We start from the raw sequence: 21,589 nt of genomic DNA on the forward strand, positions 1-21,589 counted from the left end.
AACTAGCGTTATCAGAACACTGGTCCCATAAGAAACACGCGTGCAAAGGATTCTCCGGATAAGGGGAACGATGAAAATTCATAAATGAATTATAATAGATGATGCAGGCATCTTTTTAAGCTTTTATTCTTAAGTAATCTCTACACCCAACACGGGGCTTGAACTCACAACCCCGAGATCGAGAGCTGCAAGGCCCCCCCCCGGTTGAGCCAGCCGGGCGCCCCAACACGAGCACTTGGGTGCCGCTCTGTGATGATTACAACAATGAGGGTGCTTCGTAGAGTAGAATCATCGGACAGCATCTTCACGAAGCCGTCTCCGATGGGTGGTGAGCAGAGTCTAACCGCCTCCCCGTCACTGGCTGAACAGAAGGAAGCCCGTGAAAGTTGTGTCATCGTCCTCATCCGCAAACAAGCCGTTAAACCTCTCCCCTCCTGCCACCTGCATCCACACCTCGTCCCCCAGCTTCAGGGGCAGCACGATGCCGCCGGACGCCTGGTCCTCCGAGCTCATGTAGCCGTCCTTGGTGTGCAGGATTTTTACCCCATTTTTGACCAAAGCTACCTGAACGTTCCTGGAGAAGACAGTGATGTGGTAGGTGAAGTAATAGACCCCGGCAACGTGGCAAGTGAATTTCCCCGTGGCTACATCGTAGTGATTGAATTCGTTGTACAGGATCTTATCAAATTTAATGGGCGCATCTGAAGCCGGAAACTTGCTCAGTACCGTGAGGCCCACCGTGAAAGCGCTTTTGGGCAAGACGGGAGTCTCGCCGATTTTCCCTTTTTCGCCTCGGTCCCCTTTCCAGCCTCTCATCCCCCGGACTCCCGGCTCCCCCTGGGGCCCGAGGGGCCCAGCATCTCCCTTGGGGCCAGGCTTTCCGACGGGGCCCATGGGGCCAGGTAGACCAGTTGGCCCCGAAGGCCCAGTGTGGCCCTGTAGCCCCTGAGGACCAGTGGGCCCCACGTCACCTTTCTCCCCCTTTGGCCCTCGAGGGCCAGTCTCCCCCTGGAGGCCTTTCTCTCCCATGGGACCAACAAATCCCTTGGGCCCGTGTTTTCCTGGGGGTCCCTGGGAGCCTTGATCGCCTTTGATGCCTTTGGCTTCGACTTTTCCGTCTGCTCCTAGGCGGAGAAAGAGAGAATAAAGGAAAAGATGACTTGCGACACGTCACCTTGCAAAGCCAGCTTTGGCTTTTATCGAGCACACGGAGGAGATAAAGCCGTGCAAGTACAGTAGATGCTCCGGGTCCGAACGTTACTTTACTCCTAAAGTGCGTGCGTGGCATCCACACCCGCTCACACACGCGTGCGTGCACACAAAACCCCTTCGTACTCCTGTCCGTTACGGTGGCGTCGGGGTCCACGTTAGAAATTCCAGCTCCTTACCCGCCACAGAGTCGACTCTGGCCACTATACACGGCCGACCCTTGGGCACAGGTCTTCGGAAAGGCAGACGAACTCAAGCTGCCTCCAGTGACCTGCCACTCAGCTCTCGTTCTGACATCTTCTAAAAAAAAAAACCCTCACGGGACCGAACAGCAGATAAAGACTTCGTGGCCTGTCCATTGTACCAACCGGGTCACACCGTTCGTCACTGTGCACGCACACTCAGGGCCCCCCGGCTCCTCCAGCCCGACTGGAGAGCCGTGGTGAGGAGCACGGGTTCTGGGCCAAATGCCAAGACTCCTTCCTGTCTCCTCCACGCAGGCACAGCGGGACAAGCCAGTCAGCCACCTACACCTCTGATGCCTCATCTGTAAAACTGAGACAATAATACCACCTCATTTATAGGCTGTTGTATCGAGTCGATATGTGGAAATCGGGGCACCTGGGTGGCTCAGTCGGTGAAGCGTTAGACTCCTGGTTTTGGCTCAGGCGATGATCTCACGGCTCAGGAGTTCGAGCCCCGCACTGGGCTGTGCGCTGACAGTGCGGGGGCCCGCTTGGATTCTTGCGCTCTCCCTCTCTCTTTGCCCCTCGTGCACGCGTGCTCTCTCTCCCTCTCTTTCTCTTAAAATAAATAAACTTAAAGATACGTGAAAAGATGGGGCGCCTGGGTGGCTCAGTCGGTTGAGCGTCCGATTTCGGCTCAGGTCACGATCTCACAGTCCGTGAGTTCGAGCCCCGCGTCGGGCTCTGTGCTGACTGCTCAGAGCCTGGAGCCTGCTTCGGATTCTGTCTCCCTCTCTCTCTGCCCCTCCCCACCTCATGCTCTGTCTCTCTCTGTCTCAGAAATAAACATTAAAAAAATTTTTTTTAAATAAAAATAAAAGATACGTGAAAAGCACTCAGAGCAACCTGGCACAAAGTGTTTGCCCTTGAGACCATTGTCTCTCCCCCCATCAGTCACAACTGGCAGAGCCCTCCTCACCCTCCCAGGCCCAATTCCAGCGCCACCTTCTCATGCACTGTTGCCAGAAGCCCGGAGTCAAACTTTAGCGTCATTCCCCAGTGTCAACCCACTAAAACAGGCTTCAGCAAACTACGGCCCGTGAGCCGAATCCAGACTCACGCGTGTTTTTATCTGGCCCACAGGCAATGAATGGTTTGCATTTTTAAGTGGTCACAAATAAAATTCTGCCCTAGAAATAATGCTTACAAATTACATAAAATCCAGCTTTCAGTTTTCATGGAGCTTCACCGGAACACAGCCCCACTTACGTCGCATCTATGGCTGCTTTTCGCTACGGTTGTGACCATACGGCCTGGGAAGCTGAAATTATTCACTATCTGACCCTTGACAGAAAAAGAATCATGAACTTCTAGAGATCAAGGGCCGTGCTGTCCTTATTGTTGGATCATCCTCAGAGGCTACAACGGCTACTTGTCCTTGGTGAGCGCCAAATGCCTAAGTCACTGACGGCTCAGAATTAGAGGGTGGTGACACGGAACACGATTTCTGACCTCGTTCTCCTTTCTCTCCATTCATTCCATCTTTCCCTGGACCACCAGGATGTCCTGGTTCTCCTAGGTGGAAGAGAAGGAAATAGACAAGAGTTAGAATTCTAATTCCGCGTTTCCTGAACATCGGTCTCAATGGGGGTATAGACCGAAGAGTCCTGGGAGTGTGCCCCCACCCCCGCGATGCACACACTGTCTTTTGCAGAAGTGCCGGTGGAGAGAGGCAGATGTGAGTTGTGCAAAAGAAGCGAATTATGAAATGAATTGAGTGGACGTCCCAAGCACCCAGCTCCAGGAAGACAAGACAGGAAGGTAATATGTGCACAGATGATCACAATTATGTTTTCCCCTCTTGAATTGAACTTGGGTAGCGACTGGCTGTTGGAGGCACTGGGTGCCTCACTTCCGCTCTTTTTCTGTCTTGTGTAGAGCGGGGTGGAAGGTTCACTAGCCTCCTGTGAAAACACAGATGACTGTGGTTACCTGGCGCTACTGGGGACGGAAGAAAGGATTCTGGAAGGATCTCTCCAGCACCTTAGAGTGGTGGTAGATGTCACCCATTAAGGTGGCACGGCCGGCCCCACTGGGAACATCAGGGGAGTGAGGTTTTGCCGACCACACATGAATTTTGAGCTCAGAACAGGCAACCCTGAGCTCCAACTTCCTATGTTGTCAGTCAACATCTCTGGAATCAAAGGCAGATCTTGCCGTAAGGAAGGACAGTAGGAGCAAAAGTTGAAGGAATCACGAAGACACGAGTGTACCCCGTGTATGTGTACGCACACACACAGCACACACACTGTGGTCCCAGTGGGAGGGGAGGGGAGAGGAATGGAGTTCATCAAGGTTGAGGTTTGGCCATTTACTTGCACTGGGCTGTCGACTACCCAGAAATGAGACTGGTCTAATGCCAAAAGGGACATGGGCTCTACTAGAGATGTCACCCATCGGAGACCCCGCAGAGCCCGTCTGCAGGGCAGTGGCAAGAGAGATGGCGGGTGGCCCTCTGCTTCGTCCAGCCCACCCAACAGATCCCCTGGATTAGCAAATGCCGTGAGCACAGAAACACCTAAAAACACCAAGACTTTCATTCGGTTCTACAGCTGACTCCCCATACGAAGTAATTTGTTCTAATATTCATTTCTCCAAAACTTAACAAAGGCTTTTTAAAAACCCATATTCCGGGGGGCCCGGGTGGTTCAGTCGGTTAAGCGACTGACTCTTGATTTCAGCTCAGGTCACGATCGTGAGATCGAGCCACCCACCCATGCCAGCACGGAGCCTGCTTGGGATTCTCTCGCCCTCTCTCTCTGCCCCTCCCCCCACCCTCTAAAATACAATAATCGTTTAAAAAATCCATATTCCAACACCATTTGCTGGCAAAGCACCTTTTAGTTCATCCTGAAGTTACTTTCTGTGTATCATTTCAACGGTTTTTAAAATAGCCAGAGGAATATCTAATCTTCTGATAGGATTCTGAAATAGCAAGAGGGAGGAAAAATGACCGTGGTTTGTGCTCAGGTTCCCCACAGAGTCCTGAAATGTCTAATTTAATTGGGGTGTTTCTATCAATGACTGATATCTCATGGTACAGTTTATAATTGGGATGAGATTCGTTCTAATGAATGTAAATGTATACCCGTATGTCCCAAGTCTTAAAAATCTCTAGGTTTTTGTCAGACATCTTGTCAGATGTCTGACCAGTTCATCATTGTTTTCTCCCACTCACACGCACTGGAAAAGGTCACGCTAAGAAGAGAAATGACAGCGCTATTTTTGTGTGATTCTTGAACGTCTGCCTCATCAAGTCGACCTTCAATCTTCGATTTCTTTGCAGAGGTATTTCGGGCGCCCACCCGTTCGTGAGAGTTCGACAGTACAATTTGAAAGTCCCTCGGGCTGGGCACGCGTAACCACAATACGCCACAGTACACGGACGGACGATGAACGTGTGAGGGCTCTCGCTCCTCCCACAGCACATGCTTCCGGCTTCACGTGACCTGTCCAAAGGGACCACGCGAAGCCACCCAAGTCAATTCATATAGGAAATATTTTCAAAGCTCAATTTTTTTCATCAAAATTTACCTTTTATTTTTTTAATTTTGTTTCATGTTTTATATTTGAGAAAGAGAGAGAGAGAGACTGAGCGTGAGCAGGGGAAGGGCAGAGAGAGACGGAGACACAGAATCCGAACCAGACTCCAGGCTCCGAGCTGGCAGCACAGAGCCCGACGCGGGGCTTGAACCCACAAACCATGAGATCATGACCTGAGCCGAAGTCGGACGCTCAACTGACTGAGCCACCCAGGCGCCCTCCAAATTTATCTTTTAAGATGTCAATTGGAGTTTTGATGTTTTCCCCCCTGTACCCAGATAGACCAATCCGCTTACGTTTCAGGTATGTGACCCTACGGTCAGACCCAGGCTCAAGAACCAAGCCTGTCAGTTGGTGTCATGGAATCCACTCACGTATCCTGGCTTTTGCAGATCTCCTTCCCGGAGGCTGCATCCTGACCCCAGATCCCCAGACCCTGGGGCAGGTCCCAACACCTGAGTCCCGCCGTGTGGCTTCAGTGACCATCTACTTGGGTATTCTCTGTCACGCCACGTCGCCTGCCTCACCGTGTGGCAAGGGCCTAGCTCTCCCGTGCAGCGCAGCTAGGCGCTGTCTGCTAAATATTCAGCGATCAGATTTCTCTACATGCTCCAAGTGCCAAAGACCCACCATACCCGCCATCTGAGGCAGAGAGATCTACACCATATGCTTCTGAAGACGGCCTGTAGTATCAGAGGTGATGGCCCAAAAGCAGTTGTCCCCACTAGATGAGAACGTCCGGTGGAGGGGGGAGCCGTGTTGGTCTTGTACTGCTCGGTACCCCAGAATCTGGCCTGGAGCGGGCTCTCGGTCACTGCTTTCTGAGCGAGGGGTGCACGAATGAAGGAGGGGGAGCGGGCAGGCGATGACTACACTGGTGATGAATGAATGAATGAATGAATGAATAAGAGGAACGGACGGGTACATGGAAGGGTAGCTGGAGGCCACCAAGTGGTGAGTACCTGCCTCTCCCTTGTCGCCCTTTGCTCCGTCTCGTCCATCTCTCCCGGGCAAACCATTGTGACCGGGATTCCCAGGGACGCCAGGGTGCCCCTGCCTGCACGTGTCCTGTGCGTTCACGTTTCCCATGCAGATCCCGCCGGCGAGCAGAAGCAACCAGGTCCTCATGTTTCAGACGACGGAGCTGAGCTGAGAGAGGGAAACACAGACCAGAAGGAAAGGCCTTTGTTTCTGGGGCCACAGACACAGGCTCTGCTCCTTGCCGTGGGGCACGGGCCCACTCCCGATCGACCTTGGACAGGATGGCCAAGACCGGTAAGGGCAGAAGCCGCTAGCAGACGAAGCTTCTCACAACCAGAAGGCCATCGTTCTTGAAAGGAACCCACGTGACTGGCACCACTCTGAATGGCGAATGGTCAAGGGGAAAGCCGAGTTCCAAGTCAAATACTCGCATTTGCCACTCCGCTCCACTTGGGGCAAACGGCTTTTTGGAGCCAGAGAAGGGAATGATACTCGCTTCTCGGCGCTGCTGTAAGAACCAAGGTTGACTACAAAGTGCATGAAAAGCACATGTTCAACAGTAAAGCAAACACAGAGTTAGCATTTGGTCCGGCAACCCCAGTTCGGGGTAGACACACACAAGGGTTCGAAGCAGAGACTCCGACACACTCGGACACGCGTGTTCACACCAGCTTTAGTCACAGGAGCCCGAAGGTGGGAACCACCCACACGGCCACCGACATGTGAATGAACAGGATGTGTTTACACACACGATGGGATGCTCCTCAGCCTTGAAAAGGAGGGACGTTCTGACGCATATACTACAACACGGGTGAACCTTAAAGACATTGTGCGACGTGAAATAAGCCGGACGGGACCAACACTCTCCGACTCCACTCGTATGAGGGCCCTAGAGTAGTCGAATTCACAGGGACACAAAGCAGAACAGTGGGAGCCAACGGCTGGGGGAAGGGGAGGGGGAGCTAACGGGGACAGAGTTTCAGGTTGGGAAGATGGAAAAGCTCTGAAAGCGGACGGCGGAGACAGTCGAACAACGTGAACGTACTTCGTGCCACTGAACTGGACGCTTGAAAGCGGGTAAAGTGGTGAGTTTTATGCAATGTTTACTTTACGATAAAAAATAAATAGAATGAAAAACAGTAAAGCATTCCACGCTGTCCTACTGTGATGAAACATATGCTTTGAGTTAGATTTTTGACTCTACAGGAAACCACGGTGAAGGGCACGCGCGCGCACACACACACACGAAGGAACAGGCAGTTTGCAAAGTACACCTTCAGGCCCCACTGCGAGTTTTTTATTTGCTTTCCAGCCCCATCAGGAGCGAAGGCCACGCCGGGTGGTGAGGTTTGCGATGAGATCTAAAGGAGAAGAGCAGCTAATCAGGCCAAGTGTTCTAGGCAGAGAGAACACACAGGCAAGACCCTACGGCAGTGTGCACACAGGATTCGTGGGACGCTCTTGACTACATCAGATCTCCCCGGGAAGGGGGCACCACACCGATGCCTCTCTTTCACGGCACCGTAGTACAGGGCTACCCTTACTTACGTCACCGTATGACTGAAGTCTGACTGCATTTTTCTCCTTACTGTACTCCTAGTACTCAGTATTAAGCCTGCAGCGCTGTGTTGAATAAATATGCGTTGAATGAAATGCGTGTGCCATGGCAGACACTTTAGGACATAAAAATAATAATAACCTGAGAATCGTGTCACACAGAGGACGGGTTAAGACGGCAGCGGAGTAGCCTGAGCTCGCTTCATCCCTCGAACATTCGAACACAGCTAGATGAGTATCAAATCATTTGAACACACGAGAAGCAGATCTGAACTGAGAGGGCCGGGCTGCACAACTAGAGCTAGAAAAGCAACCCCAGTGTGGACGGTGGGAGCCACGGAGAGTTGACCTCGGGGGAGAAAAGAACGTGTGTGTGCTGCGGAGGGGAGGGAGCCCTGATCATGGAGAGAGGAGTGAGTGAGAGAGAGAGAGAGAGAGAGAGAGGGAGAGGGAGAGAGAAAGAGTGAAGGGGCACCTAAGGGGTCTCAGAGGAATGAACCTTCCCCAAAACCACCGGGAAAAGAAGAGGGGCTAACCACCACAAGCTTTTATGAGCCGCAGAGCGCAAAGTCTGAAGTTACCCAGGTCAGCACCATCACCAGCTTTGTGCCCGGTGGGCCTGGCGGTGCTCCAGCGGGGAAGGAGTGTGGAGGGTGGAGGCCCGAAGCGGGCAGCATGGTCTGAGGATCTCTTGGGTTGCACAAGGAGAGACAGTTCCCTGGCTTGAAGCGCATTTGGGAAAGGTGGACTGGCCTCTCCTGGGACAGAAAGACCCCGTGGGCACCAGCCTGCCGCTCTATTCACTGGCATAAGAACAGAGACGCCAGCTGAGGGCGGCAAACCTTGGGTGCCGGGTTTTGGCTGTGCTTTAACACCAACTCCAAAAAATTGCTAGAACTAATACATGAGTTCAGCCACGTCACAGGGTATAAGATCAATGTCGAGAAATCTGGTGCATTTCTATACACCAATAAAGAAGCAGAGGAAAAGAAACCGAGGCATCGATTGCGTTTATCATTGCACCAAAACTCATAAGAGACCTAGGAGTAACCTAACCAAAGATGTAAAAGATCTGTATGCTGAAAACCATGGAAAACTTATGAAGGAAATTGAAGAAGACGCAAAGAAATGGAAAAACATTCTGTGCTCATGGATTGGAAGAAAAAACATTGTTAAAATGTCAATGCTACCCAAAGCAATCTACACATTCAATGCAATCCCTATCAAAATACCACCAGCATTTTTCACAGAGCTAGAACACATAATCCTAAAATCTGTATGGAACCACAAAAGACCCCGACTTGCCAAAGCAATCCTGAAAAAGAACACCAAAGCCAGAGGCATCACAACTCCAGACTCCATATTACAAAGCTGTAGTGATCAAGCCAGTAATGGTACTGGCATGAAAACAGACATAGATCAATGGGACAGAATAAAAAGCCCAGAAATGGACTCACAACTATATGGTTAACTAATCTTTGGCAAAGCAGGAAAGAATATCCAATGGGAAAAAAACACTCTTTTCAACAGATGGTGCTGGGAAAACGGGACAGCGACACGCAGAAGAATGAAACCGTACCACTTTCCTACACCACACACAAAATAAATTCACAATGTATGCAAGACTTGTGAGACAAGAAACCATCAAAATCCTAGAGGAGAACACGGGCAGCAACCTCTATGACCTCAGCCACAGCAACTTCTTACTAGACGTGTCGCCAGAGGCAAGGGAAACAAAAGCAAACATGAACTATTGGGACTTTATCAAGACAAAAAGCTTCTGCACAGTGAAGGAAACAATCAGCAAAACTAAAAGACAGCCTACGAAATGGGAGAAGATATCTGCAAGTGACATATCAGATAAAGGGTTAGTATCCAAAATCTATAAAGAAATTATCAAACTCAACACCCAAAAAACAAATAATCTCGTGAAGAAATGGGCAGAAGACACGAATAGACATTTTTCCAAAGAAGATATTCAGATGGTAACAGACACATGAAAAGATGCTCAACATCGCTCATCATCACATGAATACAAATCAAAATCCCGATGAGACGTCACCTCACACCTGTCAGAATGGCTAAAATTAACAACACAAGGAACAACAAATGTTGGCAAGGATGTGGAGAAGGGGTGTAACCCTCTCACACCATTGGTGGGAACACAAACTGGTGCAGCCACGTTGGAAACCAGTATGGAGTTTCCTGAAACAGTTACAAATAGAACTACCCTACGATCCAGCAACTGGACTACTAGGTATTTACCCGAAGGATAAAAAAATACAGATTCAAAGGGGCACACGCACCCGGATGTTTATAGCAGCACTATCAACAATAGTCAAATTAATGGAAAGAACCCAAGTGTCCCTCAACTGATGAACGGGTAAAGAAGATGTGGTATAGGGGCACCTGGGTGGCTCCCTCGGTTAAGTGCCTGACTTCAGCTCAGGCCATGATCTCATGGTTCGTGGGTTCAATCCCCACGTCGGGCTCAGTGCTGACGGCTCAGAGCCTGGAGCCCGCTTAGGATTCTGTGTCTCCCTCTCTCTCTCTCTGCCCCTCTCCTGCTCACGTTCTGTGTCTTTCTCTCAAAAGTAAACATAAACAATTTTTTTAATTAAAAAAGATGTGATATATATATATATACACACATACATATATACACACATACACAATGGAATATTACTCAGCCATCAAAAAAATGAAATCTTGCTGTTTGCAATGACATGGATGGAGCTAGAAGATATTATGCGAAGCCAAATAAGTCAGAGAAAGATAAATACCATATGGTTTCTCTCATTGGAATTAGGAAACAAAACAGATGAACATATAGGAAGGGGGAGAAAAAAAAGAGAGGGAAGCAAACCGTAAGAGACACTTAATGATAGAGAACAAACTGAGCGTTGCTGGAGGGAGGAAGGAGGGAGATAGGCTAGGTGGGCGATGGGTATCGGGGGCACTTGTGATGACGAGCACTGGGTGTTGTATGTAAGTGTTGAATCACCACTATCACACCATACGTTAACTAACATAATTTAAATTAAAATTTGGAGAAGAAAATAATAACATGAGGCTAGTGAAGCAGGTCAGAACCCAGACCCTTATACAGCACTGAAGGCAACGTCCATCCGCACAACCTTTCAGATAAAGAGAAAAGACGTTCATATCTTAAACTTAGTGATCTCGTGCCGAAAATTCTTAATAATCCAACATTTGTGTGCCAAATATATTAGCCGTGACATTATCTGTCATAGCGCAAAAGTGCATAATGTGTTTCCATCAGTGCCTCTTGGGTATAATATTATGTAGCCCCTGAAATAATTACGTAGGTCATGTAGAAATAAAATATGTGAAAGATATATGTTGTGTTTCATTAAAAAAAATTTTTTTTGTTTATTTTTCAGAGAGAGAGAGAAAGAGAAAGAGAGAGCATGAGCAGGGGAGGGGCAGAGAGGGAGGGAGACACAGAGTCTGAAGCGGGCTCCAGGCTCCGAGCTGTCAGCACAGAGCCCGACGCGGGGCTCGAACTCACAAAATGCGAGACTGCGACCTGAGCTGAAGTCGGATACTTAACCGACTGAGCCACCCAGGCACCCTGATGTTGAATTTTTAAAAAGTAGAATAAAATGGCATGTACATTATGAATTACATAGGTACCCATGTAATTCTATATGCATATCGACAAAAACTAGGACCAAATATATCCAAATGAATATGGCTGCTTTAGAATAGCAGGGTTATGAGGGTTTTTCCTTTTTAAAAAATGCTTTTTTACAGTGTCTATTAAAATATTTCTAGATAAATATTAAAACCAGCTAGACTTGTCTAGGATTATATCGCCATCCTATGGAAACTTCTAAATATCACAGCGTCCAGTTTGATGGCAAAGTATTTTTAGACAAGAAAATACAGATGTTTCCTTTTGAAGTCACAAACTTACACCATTTCCGGAAATTGAATTGTTTTCTTAGAGCCAAATTCCATAAATAATCTACACCATCCTCTTTTGTTTAACTCCGAAGTGACTGGTCATAGTTGAATCGAAATGGCACAGACCAACCTCTGCTAAAGGGTCTATGTTTTTCCTTTTAAATTTTTTCAAAATGTATTACAATTATTTCAATAATAAAAAGATCTCAAGATCATAAAGGTATCAAATTGGGGTAAACTCCATTTTGTCCTCCGGCTAGGGAAGAGCTAACATCTATCCTTCCGTAATTTTTTTTTAATGTTTATTTATTTTCGAGAGAGACAGAGCATGAGCGGGGGAGGGGCAGAGAGGGGGGAGACACAGAACCCGAAGCAGGCTCCGGGTTCCGAGCTGTCAGCCCAGAGCCCGACGCGGGGCTCGAACTCACAAGCCATGAGATCGTGACCTGAGCCGAAGTCGGACGCTTAACCGACTGGGCCACCCAGGCCCCGCCTGTCAGTTATTTCTCTGGTTTTGAGCACTTGCTTAGACCTCAAGCCTAGCACACAGACAACCTTCAACAGACGACTGTGAATAACCAAATATGCTCTGCTCCCAAATAAGCAGGGAAATAAGCTTTGGCACTATCTTTAATACGAAAATGGAGAAGAGGGACGTGAGGGTTTGCGCAAGGAATACAGTAGACGTTACGTTAATATGTCATTTGTAAAAATAAAAAGTTGCGTTTGTGCTTCTTACAAAGCCATGAATTGGATCCTCTGTTAGTTCAGCCCACAATCGATGCGCTCAATTTAACTGCACTATGTGTGGTGGAATTGATGCACCTTTCAATTCCTCTCCGTGTTTCTCCAGAACGCGCGAGAGCTGGGAACGCTTCTCTCCCGTCCTTCCCTCCCCCTCCCCCTCCCTGCTCTCACCTGGATCACTGCCACCCCCACCCCATCTCCACCCTGCACCTAGACTAGGGAGCACTTAGGCGCCAGCCTAGGTCATAAGGACAGCCACTGCGTCTTTCCGCTTGCTTATTTTCAGTACGTCACCAACAATTATTTGTTGAATGATTTAAAAAGAGAGAGAAAAAAAGAACTTTCGAAAGAAATATCCTGGCTCCAAATGTGTGGGACGCAGCCTTTGGGGGTGTGGCTGGGTATTAAATCGAATCCGCGTCGATGCCTTCGGTGGAGATGACTCGTTTCTCCAACGCCCCCTCCTCCCCTTGCTCCTCGTAATAGAAATTTGAGGCGGCACGTGGCTGCCCGCAGTGGACATTTCCCAGCCTCCCTGGCAGAGGCCTGGAAAACACGAGGAAACTGGATTCTGGCCGGTGGGAAAGAACAAAAGGGATCCGTGCAAGGACCACAGGCTTCACGGGGAGGAGGGCTGCCGTACCCTCCCCGGGCCCCTTGCCCCTCCCTGCGGCTGGGGTGTGCGTGGGGGGGGGGGGGGTGGTGAGACGTCTTGGGACTCCTTGAAGGAGAGCCGCCCTTCGGGGATAGAAAACGTCTGGTCCCTGATGGCCACCCAGACCAGACCCGCCCCGCCGGCCCGTCTGTGACACGAGAGAGAAGTACATCGCAAGCCTGCTGGAGCCACTGTTATTTGGGGTCTCCCTCCCGACTGCCAAGCCCACGTCTTGACTAACGCGAGGCGCCTGCTGCCACAGGGGTGAGCATTCATCCCAGCGAGGAAGGTCGGGGGCCATGTGTCGTGGGCCCAATCGTCAGAGTTGCTGAGCACTTGTTGGATATGCAGCCCTCCGGGCAATAGATTAAACAAGCGACCAGGGTCCTGCCTGGGGCCGAGGACCCTGGGATTCTGCTGTGATCTCCTAGATCTGACACACTGCCCCGGGGGTGGGCGGGGGGCAGAGGGACACAGACCGCAAAGGACTCTGGAGCTACGGCTTTTTAGACCCCCCGCAACAGGTCCTGACTGGGTTTCTGGGTTGTGTCTCCTTTGCTTGACCTACACTGTGCCTTCACTACTGAACTTCTGGTTAAGGTCCCTCGGTTTAACAAAAGACCTGCCAGAATCGAGCTGAGCGGCGCACAGTGGGTCTGCCAGCCTCCGAGCTTCTGCTCTGCGTCTTGCGTGTAACGGGCGAGAGAAGAAACAACCCCGAACACCCCTCCCCGACTTGACACCTCGTGAATCTAAGAATCAAACGATTTTCGCTCATCGAGTACATTTTCTTCCACATGCCCTGCACATTGTATTTCTCCTTTAACGTATGTTGAGGGGCTGGTTTTCAAGCTACGCCGTGTAAGTGATGAAGTACGGCCATCCGTACAAACATGCACACGCTCGAATTTGTGCCAAATAATCTACGAGCTCCTCTAGAAAGCTCTCGGGGAGGGTCTACCCTTACGCCTTCTCCTGTAGCTTCATCCCTCCTCCCAGCCAGTTTGCAGGGTTCCGGAAGAACCTCAAGATCTGCTTTTGTCTCCTGTTCACCTCTTCCGCAAATGAATTCTGAAACCAGCGTGCTCCTGTCCTACCCGAAACTCGGCAGACAGCTAGCTGCCTACCTCGCCAATGACTAAGCACGATCGTCACACACGGATTCAGAGCTGCTTTAGGACCCCCGTGCCTTAAATCGAAACCAAAGCAGCGGTTTCCTAACGCACTTACCTGAACCCCAGGGCCGCGGGCTGCATGCAGGTGCTGCACAAACCGGGAATCAAGGGCTCACTAAATAAAATCACGCCTTCCTGCCACAGAATTCCCTAGTGGATGTATCTGCAAAACAGCAGGAAGGGGAGGGAACCGAGTAAGGCACAAGATGTTTTGGAAGAGCTTCAAAACTTGCAGCCAGGGGCGCCTGGGTGGCGCAGTCGGTTGGGCGTCCGACTTCAGCCAGGTCACGATCTCGCGGTCCTTGAGTTCGAGCCCCGCGTCGGGCTCCGGGCTGATGGCTCGGAGCCTGGAGCCTGCTTCCGATTCTGTGTCTCCCTCTCTCTCTGCCCCTCCCCCGTTCATGCTGTGTCTCTCTCTGTCCCCCAAAAAATAAATAAATGTTGAAAAAAAAAAAACTTGCAGCCAGACTGGAGTCAGGTAGCATCTTCCAGCACTATCTGTTCCGAAAACTCGGCTCTTTACCCCCCCCCCCCCCGCCGTCCTTTTTAATCAAGGGAGAGAAAGCGAGGTGCACTTCCGAGTCTGGAAGAAGGAATCCCCACAGCCGGTGTCTTTCCGACTCCCCCCTCCCGCTGTGGCTGCCCCTCCCCCACCGGCGTCACCCTCGTCTTCCCCTTCGCCGTCCCCGTCCGCTCCCCTGTCCTCTCCCTCCGCCTGTTCGTGCTCTGGGGCTGGTCCAGGGCCCACCCCCTCCTCGGGCCGTCCGCTCTCGGCTTCCTTCCCACCCGCACCTCCCGCTCTCACCTCTCTCTGGAGCCGCAGCGTCCGGCGGGTAGACCCGAGAGTCACGCGGGCCCCCCGCCCACCCAGCCTTTCTTCTCTGCATCCGTCGGTGGCACCAGCGCCCGGCCATCACCCCGGGGCAGGACCCGGAGACCGCACCTCGCCTCCACAGCCGCGTGGCGGGCTCACTCACGGCCGAGCATCCTTCACCTGGGTCCGGCCTCGCCCTCTCCTCCAGCCTCTCTGCCGCTGGACACGGTCCCCCAGGGCCCCCCGGGCCTGGCGCGAAACCCACCCTTTTCCCCGACGCCGGGATGGGCTGAGCAAATCCCACGCGAGCCGAAATCCCACACAATCTCCCCGCCTTGCGTTCTTCGGCCACCAAACGAAATCCCGGTACCTCACGCCGCTTGGCAGGCCCTTTGGGAGCCGGCTTCGACCCCCTCGGTTTCTCACGCGGCCCGACGGTTGGATTCAAGCCGCACACCCAGGCTCTTCGGGGGCCGGGGGGGGGGCCCTCGCCTCCCGGGCCACCCCCCCCCCCCCCCGCCCGGACACTCGCCAGAGGGAAGGACTCCGTTACCCGAAGGCCGCGACTTGAACGCCCCCCCCCCCCCCCCCCCCCCCGTCGCTGCACACTTCACCTCGCCACGAGCTTTCATTACAGCTCCACGCGCCCGTCTCCCCGCTTCGACCAGACGCTCCTCGGGAGGATCACCCAGGTCAGCTGGCCTCCCGCCGCACGAGGCAGGCCGCGCTCCACCGGGGGAGGTCGGCTACCCCTCAGCTCTTCTGGCAAAGCCCCCACCGCCCTCTTACCAGGTCCCCCAAATGGCGCCGGCTGGGTCCCTGGGAGCCTCCCCGGGGAGGCCTTTCAGACCCCCAGTGCTCACCCTCCCCCGCCCCCGCCCCTACCCCCTCTCCCAGGGCAGCCCGAGGGAAGGGAGAGAGCAGTTTGGGAAGGAGGTGGAGGTTAGGGCCCAACGGTGGGGACGGGCTGCCTGGCAACCCTCTGGGGAATACTTTTCACTGCGAACAATGGGCAGGAAATTCAGGCCTGTTCCCCACCCCCAGAGGGTAAGCTTCCTGGTGAAGCGGCTGGATCTCCACCCGGAACGAAAGGCGAAAGGCGCGTAAAGGCCTGTGCGGCTCATCTACCGTCCATCCAAGAGCTGCTCCTACGGAGAAGGCCTTTTCGCTCCGGGCGTGGCTTTACCAGGCTTGTTCCAACCTGTGCGGACTTTCTTCAGTCGGGCGGCTCCTCCCTGTTCCCCTGGGGACCCCTTCTCTCACACTTGACTAGTGGTTTAAGCCTGATCATTGAGGGATGGATTTTTACTGACGGGGAAGTCTATCACTGTCCACTCAGGAAATGAGCTGTAGATCCAGAAGCCCTCCTAGCACTTTCTATTAAAAAAAAAAAATGTAGGGGCGCCTGGGTGGCTCAGTCGGTTGAGCGTCCGACTTCGGCTCAGGTCACGATCTCACGGACCGTGAGTTCGAGCCCCGCGTCGGGCTCTGGGCTGACGGCTCGGAGCCTGGAGCCTGCTTCGGATTCTGTGTCTCCCTCTCTCTCTGCCCCTCCCCCGTTCATGCTCTGTCTCTCTCTGTCTCAAAAATAAACGTTAAAAAAATTTAAAAAAAAAAAAATGTAAACACCACACACACACACACACACACACACAGTCTTATTTTACTACTCAAATGCATTACTGGAACCAGTTTGGCAAATTAACTTTAATATACAGATACAAAACAACAAATATAGATTCACAGCATTTACAAGAAATCATTCAAATAACATTGTAAATAATATCTTTTTTTTTCTTTTTACAAAACTTCATTCAACAGAAATACACGTCAAGTTATAGCAGTCTGGTACAACATAGTTCAGCTGTCAACAGCTAATTCATCAGTTTCGAAGCTGTCACTTGGCTTAACAACATTGTCTTGATGTTGACGAGTTAAAAATCAAGGAAAAGGTTACTAGAAGTTTGCAAAATGGGTAAACACAACTGATGCTGATATTTACAAAAGAGACCAATTATTAAATTACAGAGTCAGTTAAAGGAAAGTATTTTCTAAATATAAAGGTTGATGCCTATGACATAACTAAGACAATAAAGTTAAGTGTGTTGTAGCTAAGTATGTTTGCAACAAATATTTAAGCTTCTGGGTTTCTCTTTTCAAGATCCGACAGTTGGCTGCTTATTCTATTCAAAACCATTTGAACTCTACTTCCGCTGCGCGCATCCTGAGATAACAGCATCAGCCGAGTGGAATTCTGACAAGGACATTTGTAGGGTAAGCTTATCACAGGGACACCTGCTTTGGGGGGTTTGACCTCGCCGATCTGTGTCCAGCATCCCTGGCCTGTCAGCCATCAAAGGGACATTTATCCACACTTGTCACCGCTGGCCTGTGAGGGACACGTGTGTTTCTGCTCTCTTCCATAAAACGACCATACAGCACGCTTCTTCCTGACTCCAGGTACTCGGGCTGCTCTATTCGGGTAAATAAGTGGACTTATCTGTGTTGAGAAAGACCAGCAATTGGGGCACTGGAGATTTATTTCCAACTTACAGATGCTGGATTGTGGCTTTTACAAAAAGATTTCCATCGTGAAACAAAGTCTGAATTAAATGCACTTTTGTTTTGTGTCTAGACAACAGCAACGTAGGATCGAGGGGATTTTCTGAACAGGCTTGGAGTTGGTCTTTGTCTGGACTAGGTATAAAAAGGCACAACAATATTCAGAAACAGCATGGAGCCCGGGGGTGAAATGTTTTCAACGACAACATCAGATCTATCAGGGAAAAGAGGAGATCTACTGAAAATCAAACTATGAAGAAGGGACCCCGCGAAAGCTCTAGCACATTGCTGTCATCCTTTTTCTTATCCGTGGGCCAAAGATACAGAATGGTGTTTCTCTAGGATTTTACAAATGTCCCATTTTATGATGGTTTACGATTTACTGCAAGGTTGCTGTGCATTTTTGGTAGGATTAAAACTGAGAAGGCTGCTTTTGACTCACGGTCATTTGAGTGGTCTTCCAAAAGAGTTGGCAAATTCTGAAATATAAATAATAGAATAAGTGAAATTTGTCAAAGCGTTGTGCCATCTTTGTGATTGTGTGTGAGCATGTGTGGGGGGGTTGGGGGGCATCCAAAGTATGCAAGGGGGGGTTAAAATGAGACAAACAGGGAAAAGCAAGACTCCCAAACATACAGAATCCACACGGGAGGCTCTTGGCTTCTCTTTTCCTTCCCAAGAGGAACACGTGACTTAAATTAAGGAGGAAAGTTTGGCAAACCTACGATTAGAATACTTGAGCCACGTATTCTTTATAGAACTCAGGCGTTTGGTTAAAAAAAAAAAAAGAACTCAAGCTAGACAAACAGATTTAAAGACGTCAAAGGCATTCTACCTTAAAAAAAAAAAAAAAAAAAAGTCTCAGTTTTCAAAATCGCCTAAGATTTCAAGCAGTATCCACTCAGGGTGGAGATTTGATCGTGTGACTCTCCACACTGTCCCAAGTTCATGGGGCAGCCTCGTAAAGGCCCTGGGGTCCGAGCTTCCTTCTTCTGTTAGAGAATCCACGGAGGGACAGGTGGCACCCAGAAGCTGGGGCTCGGCCGGGAAATCAACCCTGGTCACAGAATTTAAGCCCCTCCTCACTGCGCATTAATATCAGTAAATGGAAGCCCTGAACTGGTTCTTCAGTTGAACTCAATCCTCATCGAAAATGTGACATAAGCAAATGTTTCTCTTTTCTTCCCTAAAGCAATTTTCTTAGATTAAAACAAAACAACTGTCCAAAATTGTCCTACAGACTAACGACTCCGTTTAGCACAGAGACTCCTACGGCTGTCACTAAGGGGCCCACAAAAAGCACGTTAAGTGTGGTTTTCGAAATCTATCATTGCATTTTGTTAGTAGAAGGGTCAGTTATATAAACGCAACTAAAAGGGGGCGTTCTCCTCGGACCCGGAACAGCGACGCACGCACTCGCCCGGCCGCCGAGCCACAGCGCCTCCCGAGCAGGCCCCTCGCGGACGCCGCCTTCCTACCGGGACCCAGGGCGCTAAGGGCCCCGGAAGCAGCCCCGGGCGGCCGGCCACGGGGCAGTACCGGCTCGCGGCGACACGACACGCGGGTGAGCACCTCGACGCGGCGGAGCGGGGTCGGGACGGGTCCGATCTCCAGATGGTGCTCCGAGGCCCGCTCGACGTCCAGGGTCTTGTCTCCTCGACGCGTGACGTCACCTCCTCTGGGGCCAGCCCTGGGTGGAGGGGAGGTGGGGGAGCAAGGAGGGGGCCGGACCCTCGGAGGCACAGTTACCCCTCTGGCCACGGCGCTCCGGGTTTCTCATAAGCGCGGCCGCCGGGAAACGGGCCCGAGGGGAGCGCACGGCAAGGGCTTCTCAAGCAGAAGCCACAGGCGTGTCCCGCGCTGCCCCGTCCGGCAAACCAGGTGCGTTTCAACGGCGTCGCCCTTGCAAAGCCCGTCTTCTTGAGACGCGCTCCGAGTTCTTTCCATCCGGGTTTACAACGCGGACGAAGACAAGGAGATTACGACCGACAGGTATCGGCCCACGTGGCCTCCGGGACAGAGGACGGCCGTGTCTGGGGCGACGTGTACTTTCCGTTCATTCTTACGGAACGAATCTCCGGAACCCTCCTGACAGCACAGTAAGGCCGTGGCTGGCCCTGCTGGGTGTGGAGTTTATGCAGGCGAAGTCGGCTTCGGGTCCTGAGGGGGGCTGCTCGGAACCGCGTGCTTTCTCGGCGGACCGTTCGGGTCGCCGTCACTGGATTGGTGGGGACGCCAAAACAACTGATGGGAAAACCTCGGATGTTCTAAGAACGCCTTGCAACTGCTGCCGGTGCGTTATTTAATTTATCATAAAATTAAAGCAGGTGGGGTTTCATATCGCAAACAGGTGCGTCCGATTAGTCTGTTAGGTCACAGCGTGTGAGTGCGTGTGAATTCCGCCGCGCTCCGGCAGGAGGGTGCCCGCCGGGGGGGGGGGGTCGGGATGACACCAGCCCGCGGCGGGACGCGGCACTCTCTCCCGTAAGCAGCGGCAGCTTCAGGAGGCTTCAGTGACCCCGACTGCCCTCCGCGTGAGGGATTCACGGTGCTCGCCCCTCCGGCCTGTGGGGGACGCATCTGGCAAGAGGCAGCCTGCGCCGCTATTTGGCAACAATGCAGAGGACACCAGGGGACACGATGGCCACGCGCGCTGTGGCGGGAAGTCCCCTAACACTGTGGAAGAGAGGCTTACCGGTGCTGGCGAGACACCTTCGCGCCAACCCCATCACTACCGTCCCCCTGGAACCCATTTGCAACGGTGACAGTGCGATCCGGTCTGTCCTCAGGAAGGGCAGCACTGTGCGTGCCCGTCATGGCGACGCCCGCTGGGGTCACCTCTCGGCTTCCCTGAGGTCGTCGCTGGTTCCCACGGCCCGGCCGGCTCGGCTCGGATCACGGAGGGGTCTTGTGGACATCGGGGCCGCGCCTCACGACCTTCGCCTCCCTCCCAGGGGGGAGCCGGGCCTCTGAACGCTGAGGTGCGTCTGCGCCCTTCTGTTCCCCGCGGATCCCCCGAAACAAGTTCTCAGCACTGGGGTCAGCACGCGAGAAACAAAACTGGTTCTCCTCTTTGCGGGCACCTCAGCAGAAGTGCGGCCTTCCGTTTTCACTTCTTGAAAGGGGTGAGTTTGTTGAACGTGTGCCAGAAGAGCGAAGGCTTCCTCTTGGGTTCTGCCAGGGCAAACACCTGCTGCTGGGGGACGCTGGTGGGCACGGTCACGTGGCGCTGGTGAAGGGGGTGCAAGCTCTGGTGCGGCAGGGCCACCGGGCACGCGCTGTAGCCTAACCCGAGGGGGGAGGGGGACGGAACAGGGACCCAGCGTCACTCGTCAGCCGAAAAGGAAAAACAGCACCAACACTCGAATTCTCAGCTGATTCTTAATCCACACGCACCCGGAGGACATCTACGAGCCATCACGACGCTGCTTATGTGCAGACACTGCGTGTGCAGCCATGGATTAGGTGGCGTCACAAAAACCCTCAGGGAAGGGGACCTGAAACCCAGAGAGGTTGTGACCATCACCTGCGCTCACGCAGCGGGAGTGGCAAGATCAGGGCTGCTCGCGATGAGAGGCAGTGAAATGCTCCGAGAGCCTGTGGCCCAGCCTGCCCTGGCCCAAATCCTGCTCTGCCGCTTACTGGCTGTGATTATTCAGGATAATTATTTGGGAAATTATTTGATTTCTCTGCACCCCCACTCCCTGAATCTGTAGTGGGGATAACAGCACCTCCTGGCTGCTATGACAGCTGTGAGCTAATATAAGGAATGTGCTTAGAACAGGGACCCCGAACTGAATTGCTAAATCGAAAGTGTCTTATTGGGATAGGGGTTTTCAATCTGCGCAGAGGTAATGAAAAAGGCTTATTAAAACTAGCTACGAGATCACAAGCTAACTGTGAAAGTCAGCGTGGCAGGAGGAAATAGCGTGGGTTCCCGAAGGAGCCAGGACTCAGGGCAGAAGGCATCCTTGCCCTGGTCTGGACTGGCAGGAGGCTCTCTCGGCCTTCCCACATAAGAGGTGCCTTCCTTTCGGGGGTGCCCGGGTGCCCAGCTGCTGAGCCAGCGCTCCTGAAAGACAGCAACGCAAACTAACAGATTCTGACAGGTGATATTTACTAGTCACCCGCCACTCAAGTGAAGAGGCTCACAAACAATAGGTGTTTCTGC

At 51.8% G+C, this 21,589-nt stretch overlaps 2 protein-coding genes and 1 long non-coding RNA gene across 22 annotated transcripts in view; 1 reads left to right on the top strand and 2 right to left on the bottom strand.

Annotated features, from left to right (window-relative positions):
* Positions 1-156: 156 nt before the first annotated feature.
* Positions 157-15,704, bottom strand: LOC122216175 (complement C1q and tumor necrosis factor-related protein 9A). 8 transcript variants are annotated; one of them, XR_006200850.1, is made up of 5 exons: positions 15,227-15,352; positions 14,098-14,205; positions 2,664-2,969; positions 454-574; positions 157-361 (listed from the first exon to the last, which is right to left on the bottom strand). XR_006200850.1 is itself a non-coding variant. In XM_042932990.1 (5 exons), exons 3-5 carry the CDS (start codon positions 6,123-6,125, stop codon positions 355-357), a joined length of 999 nt encoding a protein of 332 aa, XP_042788924.1. In that variant the 5' UTR covers positions 6,126-6,146; positions 14,098-14,205; positions 15,646-15,704; the 3' UTR covers positions 157-354. The 8 variants fall into 8 exon arrangements, 5 of the variants coding, with proteins under 5 accessions (XP_042788924.1, XP_042788770.1, XP_042788598.1 ...); XM_042932990.1 differs by lacking the exon at positions 15,227-15,352 and adding exons at positions 5,960-6,146; positions 15,646-15,704 and having other exon boundaries at positions 157-1,124; positions 2,907-2,969; XM_042932836.1 differs by lacking the exon at positions 15,227-15,352 and adding exons at positions 5,960-6,146; positions 15,471-15,607 and having other exon boundaries at positions 157-1,124; positions 2,907-2,969.
* Positions 15,459-17,926, top strand: LOC122216399. 3 transcript variants are annotated; one of them, XR_006200899.1, is made up of 2 exons: positions 15,459-15,548; positions 17,018-17,926. It is a non-coding gene; the product is annotated as an uncharacterized LOC122216399 (long non-coding RNA). The 3 variants fall into 3 exon arrangements; XR_006200911.1 differs by having other exon boundaries at positions 15,515-15,597; XR_006200895.1 differs by lacking the exon at positions 15,459-15,548 and adding an exon at positions 15,910-16,059.
* SPATA13 (spermatogenesis associated 13) overlaps positions 17,811-21,589 on the bottom strand; it is an 81,798-nt gene continuing 78,019 nt past the window's right edge. For 10 of the 11 annotated variants that reach the window (XM_042931783.1, XM_042931869.1, XM_042932299.1 and 7 more), the window contains one exon: positions 17,856-20,703. In XM_042931783.1, the coding sequence (XP_042787717.1) occupies positions 20,528-20,703 (176 nt within the window). In that variant the 3' untranslated portion in view covers positions 17,856-20,527. Of the gene's footprint in view, positions 20,704-21,589 lie in introns of all 11 variants that reach the window. The other variant, XM_042931617.1, reaches the window with a different exon arrangement.

This window comes from Panthera leo, chromosome A1, assembly GCF_018350215.1.
Source record: "Panthera leo isolate Ple1 chromosome A1, P.leo_Ple1_pat1.1, whole genome shotgun sequence".
NCBI classification, from domain to species: Eukaryota; Metazoa; Chordata; class Mammalia; order Carnivora; family Felidae; genus Panthera; species Panthera leo.